Here is a 13424-nt window from a genome sequence, read left to right on the forward strand (position 1 = left end):
TTCAGGGAAGAGTCAATTCAATTCAATTCAATTCAATTCTACTCAATATTCCTTTATTAGTCCCGCGAGGGGAAATTCCAAATTACAGCAGCATCAATAAAGCAAGTTAATATAACAAGTGCATGCAAAGTAAAAACTGCAGTATGTACAAAAGAGTGGGAATTTAAAATAAAAAATAAAAAGAGACGTCATCCTAAAGAAAACTGTAAAATAAAGTCCATCCCCCTTGTTAACCTTCCATCCCCTCTGAGAGTGCAGGGACACAGTGGTTGTTTAGTTGAATTTGTCGGTCAAGTCCGTCTGATTGATCCTTTATCTGACTCAAGTTCACATTAGAATCTATGGCACCGACCATGGCTCTGAAATATCAGTAGCCTGTGTATTGATAAATCCATGGTGCTGTCTGTGGTGCTGAAATCATAAACGGATTTGTAATTGTGCCTTTTTCTTGGATCTGTCCTGCCTTTTTCTCTCAATCCTATACTATATTGTAGCCAATATAGTGTCACCATCATGATGAAAGGAACAAGTAGCAACGTGTAGCTGTAGGAGAGGGACAGGCTCATAGAGACACACTGCTGCCTGTAGTACTACTTAGAGAGAAACACTGCTTAAAATTTAAAGGCATACTTACTGGTTACTTTAATAAATAGCTATAAATAGAATAGTTGTAGTGTTCTGATTGGGCCATCTCCCATTAAATATTAACAAATCACTAACTGCATAAACAGTAAAGTCCATGTACAAACAATACTACAACAGAGATCCAAAAATAAAGTAAACCAATTCAAATAATTTTCACAATCAGAATTATGAACCTTCATTGTCGACAACAACATTCACCATTGACAAAAACATTTAGAATACAAGAGAAATCAAGGTCAATACATTTCCAGGTTTTTGACCATATTTATTCATCTTAAACAAATCAGAATTAAAAAAAAAAAAAAAAAAAAAAAAAAAAAAAAATTATATTTCAGGGTTCAAGTTTGTTGGAAATTTAACTTTGAGTGATACAGAGGGAGAAAGAGAGTGGTAAAGCAAACCACTGAATCTAAACGGTGTGCTGTGTACACAATGTGGTCCACTGGGTGGCGCTGTGTCCTCTCGACGTGTCTTGTTGGCTTTCTGTTCAGCATGAAACAGAGAAGAAGACAGGAGGCGGGACCCCGTTAGTTGGCAGTCACTCGTAGGAGTTGGTTGCTTCCCCAGTGCAGTCAAGTAGCAGGTCGTCAGCGGTTTAATCTCCAGAATGAACGGTTTAGACGAGGAACCAATGGCGCCACAGACCTTTCTTTACGGTGAGATAACTTCTGCATGTCGTACGTGACTTCAAGGTGTCTAATATTACGAGTCCTGACTTGACTTCTGATATCAGGACAAGAAACCGATTCATTTTAGCTGTGTAGCGGTTTTGGTCATCTTTAATGGAGGGTAATGCTCATGTTGCTATATTCAGAAAGTTAAAGTGTGATATGTCGTCTTATAATGAAAGCTAACAGAGTGGCAGGAGGTTGAATCAGCGGCTTCAGACCAGACCGCCGCACACGTGTTTGACAATCAACATGGCGGCGCCCATGACTGGCGAACAGTGTTGATATTTAAGCATATTCTTCACACTACACCTCAGAATTGTTTCATAGTGTCGTTTACGTGCTCTGTCGTTTACCTGCAAACTTTAAGCTAATGTTCGGCCTGACAGGTGTTAGCTCGCCGGCTCAAAGTCAGCTCAACGTGGGTTCAAACGCATGCGGACCCTGCTGACGTCCTCTGGGTCGATAACGTCGAGCCCGGCACCTCGTTTGACTCTGTCCCGGGAACACTTGTTCATGGGTTTAGATAATATTGTGACTGAATCAGCCATCAAGACCCAATATGACTTTGTCAAGTTTCCTTGCATCTTCTGCAGCTCTGTCGCATCACCCAGGCTGAACTTTCCTTCCTCGTGAGATGGAAACAGTGTATTTTTAGACAGGAAACACAGACGGGATGGTTCTCTCTTATGCTGCTGAACTTGACTGAGATATATGAGCCACACGAAAGCCATGCTGTCCTTCCCCACTGGGTCTCATGAATCTATGTTCAGTGCAATGGGATTAGGAAATATGAGCCACAAATTCTGAGTCGATTCAGACATCGGGATATTGAGTAAACGTACTTTTCACAGGTGACACACAATGAAATGTGATGTTTTTAATGGTTCTAACAATTATGAAGAACCACAGACCCCAACAGCTGTGTCACCACATGCTTTCCAGTAAAATCATCGGATAGTTTCGGATCTCTTGTAACTGAGGGGGACTTCAGGCCATGTGGGATTATTCTTATCAGCAGTCTGCACGGCGCCCCCTTGTGTGCATTTGAATTATAGCACCTTACACCCGAATTACTTCCTGTCGATCACAGATTAAACGTGTGCCTATGCTTCAGGCCCTGAGCTGCTTGTGCTGCTGCTGCTGTTGGGTCACTTTGCAGAAATCGTTGTCTTACTGTTTGAAATCTCTTCACCAGGCTGCGTGCTGGAGGCTGGTAAGGAGGTGGTGTTCAATCCTGAAGACGATGACTTTGAGCATCAGCTGGATCTAAGGATGGTGAGTACTCTCAGGTGTTCCGAGGGGACCTGTAGCGCACAAGATCTCATCATTTATTAAAACCTGTCAGATGTTCTGTAGTCCTGCGCTGATCACAGTTTCATAATATATGCTACCATGGTTACCAGATAAATGCACTTGCAGAGCTTACACAGATGGCTTTCTTGACAGCTGACGATCAGCAGATGGATTTATTTTCTAATTCCTGCTAAACTCACACATGAGCTGTCAAAGAATCGAGCGGTTGCTTTGCGTTCACATTATAAACAAACCGAACCAAACGGAGAGACGCACCAGAGTTTCAGAGTCCGGTGTGAAAGCACCCTGAAGCTTAACGTAGAATGACGGTCAAATCGCCCTCTCTAGGCCTGTGTGGACCCCAGCACCAAAGACGAACTTCACATGGTGGAGGTGGAAGGACAAGACGTCGAGGGTCAGAAAATCAAGGCAGCGCTCGTCTCACTGAAGCCTTCCAATCTGCCCAGTGTGAGTAAACCTCTTCTTGTCCATACTTCTCTCCATGTGTCAGTGTGTCCAGCTTTATCTTCCCTTCAGCCGCCCACACCAGTCTGTATTGAATGATTACTCATTGCCAACATCAGCTCTGACAATTAATACTTTTCATTCCTTTAAGCACTGCTCTGTGTCATATGAATATTAATGACCATTACCATCTTAAGGTTATTGAACTCCAAACCTCAAGCGCACCCAGTTAGTGTAGAGTGTAGCTTTCAACCCTGCACAACGTGGACGCTAATGTGAGCGTGTGTGTTGCAGGTGTGTCTCGGCGGTTTCACAATCACACCCCCAGCAGTGTTCCGTCTGAAGGCAGGTTCTGGTCCAATCCATATCAGTGGACAGCACCTCGTCAGTGAGTATTTAGTGAAGCAGTACAGAGAACAGTGTTCAGTGTCTGATGGTTTTTTTTTTTCTAGCACAGCATATCCACTTGGTTTTGGTGGTAGTGTTCAAACCTAGCATAACATTTCTAAATCTTCCTCACAGTGATGGAGGCTGACCAGTCTTTTGATGAAGATGACGACGACGACGAGGAGGAAGAAGAGGAAGACGTCAGAACATCAAAGAAGAGACCTGCTTCCTCCCCCGCCGCCAAGTCTCAGGTTTGTTCGACGTCTTTTAATATTTTTACTTTCAGATCTGTCAGAATTCATGTGGTTATAACCCACTTCTTTAACCTCCTCACAGAAAAAAATGAAAATGGAGATGGAGGAGGATGATGACGACGACGATGACGACGATGACGAAGATGATGATGATGAGTGAGTATCAAGTGAACATTGTTAAATGACGTATTGTCGAGCACAGTGAGTGTGCTTCCTTCTGGATTGTGTGTGTGCCTCCAGGTGTGGCCTTGGATCGAGTTGGTTTTTGTTTTAATGGAGGTGATTTGGCTCGTGTGCAGCGTGGATTTGTACCGCTCCCTGAGAAACACTTCAGCTGTATTTTGGCACTGGGACTGTGTCTGAGCACTCAGGACATCAGTTTGGATCTGAGCTGCTTGCATTACAACACGTTTGGCGTCATTACAGGCAACAGGGAATATTTCAGTTTTCAATGGAAGCCTTTTATCACAGTTAAGGCACTTAGGACCAAGTCTACGCTTAGGTTTTTGGTACAAGACCATGAAGTGTAAAAAGCGTTCTGGCACGATGAGAGTTTGTATATTATTGAACAACAGCGGGAGAAAATAGATGTTGTGGCTTCCTGCAAACCTTCTCCAAGACCTGAAGATGATTGGCATCGGCTCTAAATAACTCCTAAATGTGTCAGTTTGGATGTAGATTGTTTACAATCTGAGTCTTTGCTCACATTTTTAACCATGATTGTTTCAGGGATGACGATGAGGATGATGACGAGGAGAGCGAGGAAGAAGAGTCACCTGTTAAGGCAAGTGCACATTCCACGCAGTTTTGGCAGGTCCAGCTGGATGAAGGTGTTTGCAGTTGTTTCTCGCTAACAGCTGCTGATTTGTTACAGGCCAAAGCAGCACCACCCAAACAACAAACCCCCGCCCAGAATGGCAAGAGCTCTAAACCCAACACTCCGGCCAAAAAGCAGGTAACAGTTAGTTTTCATTGTTGGCTCTCTACTGAACCACTGGATGGAGTCTATATGTTATTTTCAGATTAGAAGTGCCTGCAATTCTCCTAATATCTCAACTTGATGTTGTGTATAGGAGAAGACCCCTAAAGGTAAGGGGGAGAAGTCACCCAAAACCCCACCAACTCCCAAAGCAAATTTAACACTTCCTGAGATTAAAGCCAAGATAATGGAGGCGGTGAAGAAGGTTGGTGTCCGTATTAAATATCTTTGTTTCATTGCTCTCCCCCTCTTCCATTTGAAAGTGTAATACATGCATTTGCTCATTCGCTGTGATTCTCTCCATTCTGCAGGGAAACACGTTACCTAAAGCCCAGCCCAAGTTTGAGAACTTTGTGAAGAACGGTTATAGAGTCTCAGATGCCAAGGTACAGTCCTGTCAGTATTTAAGAGACACCCATTGTCCTCAGTTATCTTTGGAAAAAGACTGAAACTACAGAAGTTCATCTTGAGTGTGTTGCCTGTAAGAAGTTTAATACACCTGTTTCAGGATGCTTGTCATTCCTGAATGTGACCTTTTCATAAACTGTTAATGACTAACTTCTAGTGTCCACCGATGGGCCTGCTCATCCTGAGGACTTGAAGACAGTTTTATTTATATAGTTTTTTTTAGCCTTTTGTGACATTACTGGCTCTGAAATGAGCATCTCTGTAATTAAATTTTGATTGTATATGTTTTATTGTAAAAAGGGAAAAAAACACTGGCCCCAGGCTATGTGGTTTACCCATTTATTTGATCTTACCACTAGGGGGCTCCAAAGTGTTCAAATCTCACAGCAGAAGTAATGTTAAAGTAGACACACTGAAAAGACTGACCTGTACACAGGAAAGGATTTGAAAAGACGTTTTAAATGTGTCCCCGTTACATGTTTGGGCCACTGTTAATCTAAACTTTTGTTTCTTCTTCAGGTTATTGCAGAGTTGTGGAAGTGGAGACAGACGGTGAAGGATTCCAAATAATAGCCTCCATAGTTTTATTGTCTCTTTTTATGACTCGTTTGTACCCACAGCACCTCTCAAACCCTCTGAAGCCAAACTCTGTGCCTCATACTTCATGCATCATTCATTCAAAGTCTAGTCCAGCTCCACCTGCCCTCCTGTATGAAGAGAAAAGAACAATGGTGACAGTGCACCGTGGTGTTTCATTGTCTTTCCTCCTCCGTCACCCTGTCATTAGGGCAGCGACATGATTTGGTTTGTTGAATAAACCCAGGGAGAGGACATCTTCATGTTTTGTTTTGTTTTTTTATAGATATATATACAATACAGTTTGATTTGGCCTGAATCAGGGACAATAAGAATGCATCAGATTAGCACACATGCTAGCAACAAAGCAGCTCAAGAAACTTTGAATTCAAACAGCTCATTAAACATCAGCCATGGTCACATCAGACGTAATGATCATTGATATGGTTTGAGTAGTATTAATAGTCTAGTACCCTCATGAACATAAAAAGACTTTGCACTTTTTGAAATGTTTTGAATGTTTATGCTGTTGTGAGATTCTCAGCTTAAGATCCCGTGACTATAAACTGTCCACAGTTCAAGTTCTTGGAATTTTTCCTGTATTTTACCGTCCGGAAATGATCGACCATTTGGTGTCGAGCAACAATCTGCGTTAACCACTGAGCGTCACGAATGAAGCAGCCTGCAGAGCGGAGCCTTGTCTGTTTCACAAGTTCAAGAACTTACTCTGTGAGCGACTGAATGCATGAAGGAATTTGCAAATGAGTTTCCTGGAGGTTTTTATCCAGTTAGGAGGAAATCAGGATTTGCAGACGTTCTGATAAGTTCCCTCCTGTGCTGAAGTTTGATGGAGCCACAGACTCTGTGTTCGTCTGACCGGTTAATGTTCAGGCTGTTGCATGAGGCCCGTTCTGGCAGAAGATCATTCCATGTTCTCAAGAAACAAATGTTTGTATGACTTTAACTTTGCTGTGGGTTTGGATGGCCTATCCAAAGATTCATTAAATAAAATAATAATTTGGAGCTGTTGCGTCTGTTCTATTTCTCTGCTGTTAACTGAATAACAAGTGATTTGACCCATTTTCAAGATAGATGCAGTGAATCATTTTCCTTAATTTGATTGTTTTTTTGTTTGTTTTTTAAATATGTGCAACAACTTCCTATTAAAAGTCAAGCACAGAGAAATATCTTGTTTCTTTCAACATCCAATGCAGAATCAGGTGTATTATTTGTGTATGGGTCCAAATTCCCCTTTTTCTTTATATGTATTTTTCTATGTGCCACTTCTGCTCATGTTGCACCTGATCGTGCTCTTTCCTTCACTAAGATATGCTGCCGACACATTCTGTAACAGGATGTTTAAGTGAGGAAAGTACAGGAGAAAAAAAGTGTTATTTAGCTTCCAAATCTCTGCATTACTGCAATCTGTGTATGTGTGATCTATTATTTTGTGCTTCTGTAACAAACACAGCTGCTGTACGCGGTAGACTGAGAGTCACATAAGGCAAACTGGCTAGCAGAGAGTTTGACCCTTGGTCAAATGACTTTTTTTTATAGGTGTGCAGTCAGGATCATCCTGTGCTGTGTTTGAGTTGGAAGAAGTACATCGGCCATGTTTGCAAGCAGTCGAAGCAGCAATCTTCAGCGAAATGTTTGATGCGCATCATCCAGCTCAAGTGTCGTGACTCCAGTTATTTTTAGCGTATTTTTACTTTTTTTTTTTTTTTACCCCTAATGGTCCAATAAAAGATCACTTAGAATCATGCATCATTTACTGTCAGGATGATAAAGCGGTGATGGACAGATAATTCATCATCATTCAGTGATTCAGTGGCACAGAGATGTATAATGTGATGTCCTGGATTTACTGTGATGAATAGCCCAGCCGTGATTGGATGATTAGAGGAGCCAACAGGTGTATGTGGTCAGAATTTATGCGGGGGGGGCAGACAAATGTTTGCAAGGCAAGCCTGAGAGGAAAACAGTGTCTCACATGAGCTGAATACTCTGACACACACCCTGATAATGACAAATTGCAGTCACCAGCAAACATTCTTTTGATGAATACATGAACAAAGTATGCATCTACAGCCAGGCGTTACCAGGATTAACACTTCTCTCAAAGCACAGCAGTGTTGGTAGAAAATCTGATCGTAATGGAAGAAAAGAGTTGTGTGGTTTGGCTGCATTGTGTGAGTTTATAGGACAGAAGCAGACTTGGGTCAGACGGTTTGGCCACTTAGGAGTGAAATCATTATCATTATTACTTTTCAGGTCTGACCTGAGGGGAGGAAAGAATAATGATTGGAGAGCAGCAGGTGAAATGAGAACAGAGGAAAAGGAGAACTGGAGCAAGACACTGCTGGGTTTGATGAATCACAAGAATCAGAACTTGAAGGCTGATAATGATAAAGTGAGCGGGGATGAGACACACTGTAAAAAGACATGAGGAATGAGGCGGATGTGCTCCGCACTGTGGAGAAATGTTGCCTCAGAGCTTTTCCCACAGTGTGTAACAGCTCAGAATGGATTGACAGACTCTGCCGTATGCTGGAATACGCAATAATACTTTTACTGATACTTTAAAATGCACTATTTATAACGTACAAGACATTCATCCAACCGTACAGGATACACAGCAGCTACCTGACTAAAGCAGTTACCCATATACACCACAAGGTGGCAATAAAACCAAAGCAACTCTCATTTTGTAGCCATTCTGATGCCGTGTGCCCATCAACATACAGGAAGATGGCTTCCAGCCAGAGTAAAGCGAGGCCCTGATGAGTTCAGATTCCTGCCTCAGTAGGAAAATCATCTGCAGCCCGAGTCTGTCACGTTCCCTCACTGACATTTCACAGCAACAATACACTGTATGTGTTCAGAAGCACGCAGCACAGGACTGATCCCACATGTACTTCATTATTGTACTATTGTGTGTATACTGATGCATAGTCTCAAATTTTACCACTATATTATTAATGTATTTTACTTTCCTCCTCTTTTAAATGTTATAGTCTTTTTACAGTTTAAATTCTCAGGTTTTTTAAATTCATTTTGTAAAGCAAAGAGCTGCACTTTCTTTCACATGAGGTCACAGTTATTTTGCATAAAGGCATTTCCACAAGCCAGACACTGTACATTTTCCACTTTTATTTTATGTACAACATAAAAATCACAATTTAAAACTTTTTAAAAAACTGAAAATGTGATGAGTGCAGCAACAGCCGTTGAGAATTAAAAAAAAAAAAAAAAAACAGGAGCAATTAGCCAAGCCCATTCACACAAAGGGTAATCACAGAATTAAGCCACATACACATACATACTTACAACATCTGCTGCTGTACGCATGTCAGCAAGAACATTGGAGGGTTACAGGAATCAGTTTACGGTCATTCATATAATTACAATTTCACTCTGGCACTTTAAACAAATGGTCTACGACGATGTCACATTCATATAAATAAGGCACACACACATGGAAATAACAGCAGATTGCTTCTCAGGTGCCAGATGTTTAACCTATATGGACGCAGCCTGCACTGTAACAAATGGTGTAAGATTTGTCCACTCCAATATCTGATTTCTAGTCAGTGCATTCAAAGTTTACCCAAACACACCGTACACTCCAGCATGCCGCACGGGAAAAATGTCCTCTACATACCGAGTTGTATAATATCATGGGTGTTTCACCTTAATTTTAACTTAGTGCTTAACAGATGTCAAGTAAGTGGATGGTATACTTCACCGTATACAAATCACTAAGCACTGTCTGTAGTTCCAAACAGGGCACGGCCGATGAGCTCTTCAAAAAGTAAACAGCCATTATTTAAAACTTTAATGCATTTGTTAAAATAATTTCATATTAACATCACAGGGTGGCCTTGAAGAAACTAAAATAAACACAACAGGTACTCCTGGGATACATCTTTTCAACCGTTCAATCTCTGAGTTGGACTATATGTCAAAGTGTTCCTTCAGCGTCTAACACTGTCTCCTGCTGTTCAGACGTACTCCTTGCTGCTGGGGGGTCTGGAGATGGGATACTTCGGTGTCGGTTTCCCTCTTGGGCAGGATGCTGCCAGCATGGCACCTCCCACTACAGTCAGGAACGCTCCGGCCCAGGCGATGAAGATGGCAGAACCAAACTCAAACCTTCAGAGAGACGAGTTACAGGAAGTCGAAAGGGTTAACAGATGCCGGCAGAGCCCCAGCGGACATAAAAACAAATGTGCACAATGCATTCATCGGCACGAGAAGAGTGGTTGGACACATGCAAATGTCTGGATACCGAAGGGGAGGAGGACGAGCTCAAAGCCATAAATAAACCAGCACATCTAATGTGTGGAGATATTGAATTATGTACCAAAGGAAATTCTTCAACTTGTTGGGTGGCACCTGCTCTGGTTGAAAATACAAATTTTACTCAAGTCAGTCAAGTTTCCAGCTTAGATTCTCATGTACTTACTTGGTATTGACGGGAGTGAAAGGGTTGTAGAAGGCTTGGATGATGTCGTGAGCATACCAAGAGCAGGCAACGATGGCACACAAAGCTGTGGGAAAGAAGAGAAGATCATCACTCTAACTGCTCGGAGTCGTGGGAGAAGAAATACACCAAACAATCCAGTGTTCAACGACCTCTTACCTCCGGTCAGGATGATGAAGCCTCCAGCCATGGCAATGCGGGTCTTGCGTACTTTGTCATCTCCTCCACAGTTGGTGCACTTCATCCCCATGCAGGCTGCGCCCAGGCCGCACACCGTCACGATAATGCTGACGATCATGAGAGCACGGGTTGCCTGAAGGGCAGCTGAAATAAGGACAGGACAGGGTTAATCCAGCAATTATTGTGACACTTACTGTAAAAATTCTGAACAGTTGGACTCTGTACATAGAGTCGAGGGAGTGGCAAATCTTGACAGGCTTTATTGGATTGAAACAAAAACCTAACCGTTATTGGCATTTGAGATGAATTTCTAGAGCGATCTGTGGTGATTAACATTTCCATTACAAGCCACAACTCATCTTTGGCTTTCATGTGTTCAGGAGCGACCATATAAAGCAGAGTAAACAAGCACTGTTCACGGCCAACAGAGTGGCTTCTGTCTCCTGTGTCTCACTGCCGCTCCCTATAACAACGCACCACAGAAACTGGCTCTAACCGGAAGCCTGAAGGAACTCGAGGGGGGGTGGGGGTGGGGGAATGGGTGTGTGGGTTTGAATGCGTGCAAGTCAGAAACAGGTCTAACCAGGTTTCAGGTTTCATTACAGAGGAAGACACTCCCAGCTTCAGGTGCTCACAAGCCTGCTTTTCAGCAGGTGGACATTTCATAGCTTCACTCTCTGCAGAAAGACCCAGGCCCTCTTTAGAATGTGAGGAATTTCCAATGTGGCTTCAACTGAAGACTCACAATCTAGAAAGACTTTTCCCACTTTTGGTATCAATCGTTCCTAAACTGCAGGTGTGAGTTAGTGGATTCTGAGCAGGTATTTCTCAATAATGAGACACTATTTGTGCACTTGATCCGTATCTAACCGCAGCTGTAAGCACACAGCGTTTATCAAAGCTGGTTTGTGTTCGTGTTTGAGGAGGCGATAAAGGCTCACTGTGCTGCAGATATTCTATCAAATGTTTTCATAAGCCAATAAAAAAAAATAAATCAAAAATTTAAGAAAAAAAAAAAAGCCATTTGGAGGAAAGAGTCGGTTTCTGAACTTTTAACCCAGAAATCAAGAAGTAACTTAGAGCTGCAGGTGAGTCAAGACAAACAGAAACACACAGGGAGGGACCTGTGTATAAAACGTTTCCCTTTGACTTTCTGGCAGTTTAAGCCTGAGGGCAGCGCCATCAATCAGATGATTTTGAAACATGCGCAATGAAGAGTCCAACTGTCACGCCGCTATTGACCCATTTAGCCACTGCTGTAAGATAACAGAGCCATAAAGACAGATAAGGGACATGGCCTTGTGATTTGACCTCAAGAAGGAAATGGGACAATTGTTCCGACTTCTTCATTTAGCTTCAGATGTTTTTTTGTTTTTTTTTTGTGCCCAGCCTACATGATCACCAATGAATAACCTATTCATTGCATTACATTTCCCAGAACCACCCATGCCGCCACATACCACAGCCTGGAAGCGGGACCATCTGAGATTGCTTAACCTGTTCATTAAGGACGAGTCACGCTCACACATTTTGGAAAAAAAATTAAACTAGAAGGGCTGCGTTTAATATCATTTTTCCATCAGCAGTTATGGGCCTGAAACATAAGATGGTTCTCTGTTCGTTTGATGCCCTACAGGCCAAAGACAAAGCCACTGTTTGTGGGGCTGGTATTCAAACCTGTTGACTAAACAGTGCCTCATACAGGTGTTGTTTAACCTGTAACTACCCATACTGTGTAATACAAGCCCTACACTTCGGAGGAGGGGTAGCCTTACTGGACTGCGGCTAATCATTGCACAAGTGTTACAGTGATGCGCCCATTCCCTCCTCTCAAATGGAAGACTTGATAGGGGTCAAACCATTTTCAGCATCAGAATATTTGACATATATAATAATGATAGGTAACGCCACATTGGATATAGCTACTGTAAAGTCTTTCTTTTTGGTTTTAAAGGACCGATCTCTGGCACTGAGCTCTCCGCTCTCACAGCGCAGGTGAGGCCTCGGAGTGGTCTGGACCACATGAATGCCTTTTCTGAGTGGACAAAGGGAGAGTTAATAAGTGACAAAACCGGTCAGGCCGAGCCACAGGAATCTGGGAACAGTTGTAAAAGACAGCTCAGAAGTAATTGTTGAAAAAAAAAAAAAAAAAAATGGCCGCAAGAAAAAAAGAGTTGCATGCTTCTACAGTCCAACAGGTGTATCTCAGTTACATCACTTCCTGTTACAGGTTAACTACAGCTTTTTCTATAGTCAGTAAAATTGGTCTTCTTTGAAACCAGTTTCATGACCCAGATAAACTTTGAGTGATAAAGTACACAGCAGGTCTTCATGTTTTCAGACTTTATGAGGCCTGCAGCAGAAAAGTGAGACCTCAAGACAGCATTCAAATGTTTCAAGCTCTGTCAAGTGAACAGGTTTCCCCATAATGTGACTAAAAAGACATTGTTCCACAGCAGAGGAAGCGGGCCGCCTCACTTACCGTTGAGCTGCAGGATGGAGTCGTACACCTTGCACTGGATTTGTCCTGTGCTCTGAAACGCGCAGGACATCCACAGTCCTTCATACATGGCCACCGCTGTGATGATGTTGTCCCCGACATAAGCGGACATCTTCCACTGGGGCAGAATTGTGCCAATTATCAATCCAATGACGCCCAGAAGGGCCAGGGCGAATCCCAAAATCTGCAGACCCGAGTTGGCCATTTTCCACTTTCTTCTTCTTCGACGGCGAATCAACAAAGACGACGTCCACCTGCTGTAAAGGTACAAATTCCCGGATTCAGAAGTTTGCTTTACTTCTAATGAGCTCCTCTTTATTTTCTATTTGCGTATTCTTTAGCTCTCTGAAGGTGAGTTCGCCGACAACGGTGATATCACACTTTCTTAAAGTCTCTCTGGAGTGACTCTTCGCGCACCTGTTCCTCAGCCGCACCTGGAATGAAGAGGGAGCAGCGGGAGCGCGCTTTTTAGACGGTTTCTGTTCCAGGTGGGCGGGGACGCGCACGCAGTTTCGACTCATCAGCCGTAGAGACAAACACCTGAAGTATCATGATGTCAGTGCTTCCCGAAACAGACCCC

General features: G+C 42.8%; 2 protein-coding genes across 2 annotated transcripts; one reads left to right on the plus strand and one right to left on the minus strand.

The window, feature by feature from the left end:
- The first annotated feature begins 1156 nt into the window (after positions 1–1156).
- Positions 1157–6701, plus strand: npm1a (nucleophosmin 1a). Its single transcript, XM_076751401.1, has 11 exons — positions 1157–1301; positions 2512–2591; positions 2958–3077; positions 3369–3462; positions 3597–3712; positions 3798–3871; positions 4445–4499; positions 4590–4670; positions 4789–4899; positions 5006–5080; positions 5622–6701. The coding sequence occupies exons 1-11, from the start codon at positions 1253–1255 to the stop codon at positions 5670–5672; spliced, it is 906 nt and encodes a 301-aa protein (XP_076607516.1). The 5' UTR covers positions 1157–1252; the 3' UTR covers positions 5673–6701.
- Positions 6702–8836: 2135 nt separating this feature from the next.
- cldn7b (claudin 7b) lies at positions 8837–13203 on the minus strand. The gene is made up of 4 exons (XM_076750685.1): positions 12827–13203; positions 10324–10488; positions 10147–10231; positions 8837–9833 (listed from the first exon to the last, which is right to left on the minus strand). Exons 1-4 carry the CDS (start codon positions 13047–13049, stop codon positions 9683–9685), a joined length of 624 nt encoding a protein of 207 aa, XP_076606800.1. The 5' UTR covers positions 13050–13203; the 3' UTR covers positions 8837–9682.
- Positions 13204–13424: the final 221 nt, after the last annotated feature.

This window comes from Chaetodon auriga, chromosome 15 (genome assembly GCF_051107435.1).
Source record: "Chaetodon auriga isolate fChaAug3 chromosome 15, fChaAug3.hap1, whole genome shotgun sequence".
Taxonomy (NCBI): domain Eukaryota; kingdom Metazoa; phylum Chordata; class Actinopteri; order Chaetodontiformes; family Chaetodontidae; genus Chaetodon; species Chaetodon auriga.

Excerpts from the sequence above, each read along its gene's own strand:
- cldn7b (XM_076750685.1), bottom strand. The coding sequence starts at position 13,049 with ATGGCCAACTCGGGTCTGCAGATTTTGGGATTCGCCCTGGCCCTTCTG. Across the intron at positions 10,489-12,826 it reads CTCCATCCTGCAGCTCAACG|CTGCCCTTCAGGCAACCCGT; the intron begins GTAAGTGAGGCG and ends TCCTTATTTCAG. Across the intron at positions 10,232-10,323 it reads CTTCATCATCCTGACCGGAG|CTTTGTGTGCCATCGTTGCC; the intron begins GTAAGAGGTCGT and ends TCTTTCCCACAG.
- npm1a (XM_076751401.1), top strand. The coding sequence starts at position 1,253 with ATGAACGGTTTAGACGAGGAACCAATGGCGCCACAGACCTTTCTTTAC. Across the intron at positions 1,302-2,511 it reads GCCACAGACCTTTCTTTACG|GCTGCGTGCTGGAGGCTGGT; the intron begins GTGAGATAACTT and ends TCTCTTCACCAG. Across the intron at positions 3,872-4,444 it reads GACGAAGATGATGATGATGA|GGATGACGATGAGGATGATG; the intron begins GTGAGTATCAAG and ends TGATTGTTTCAG.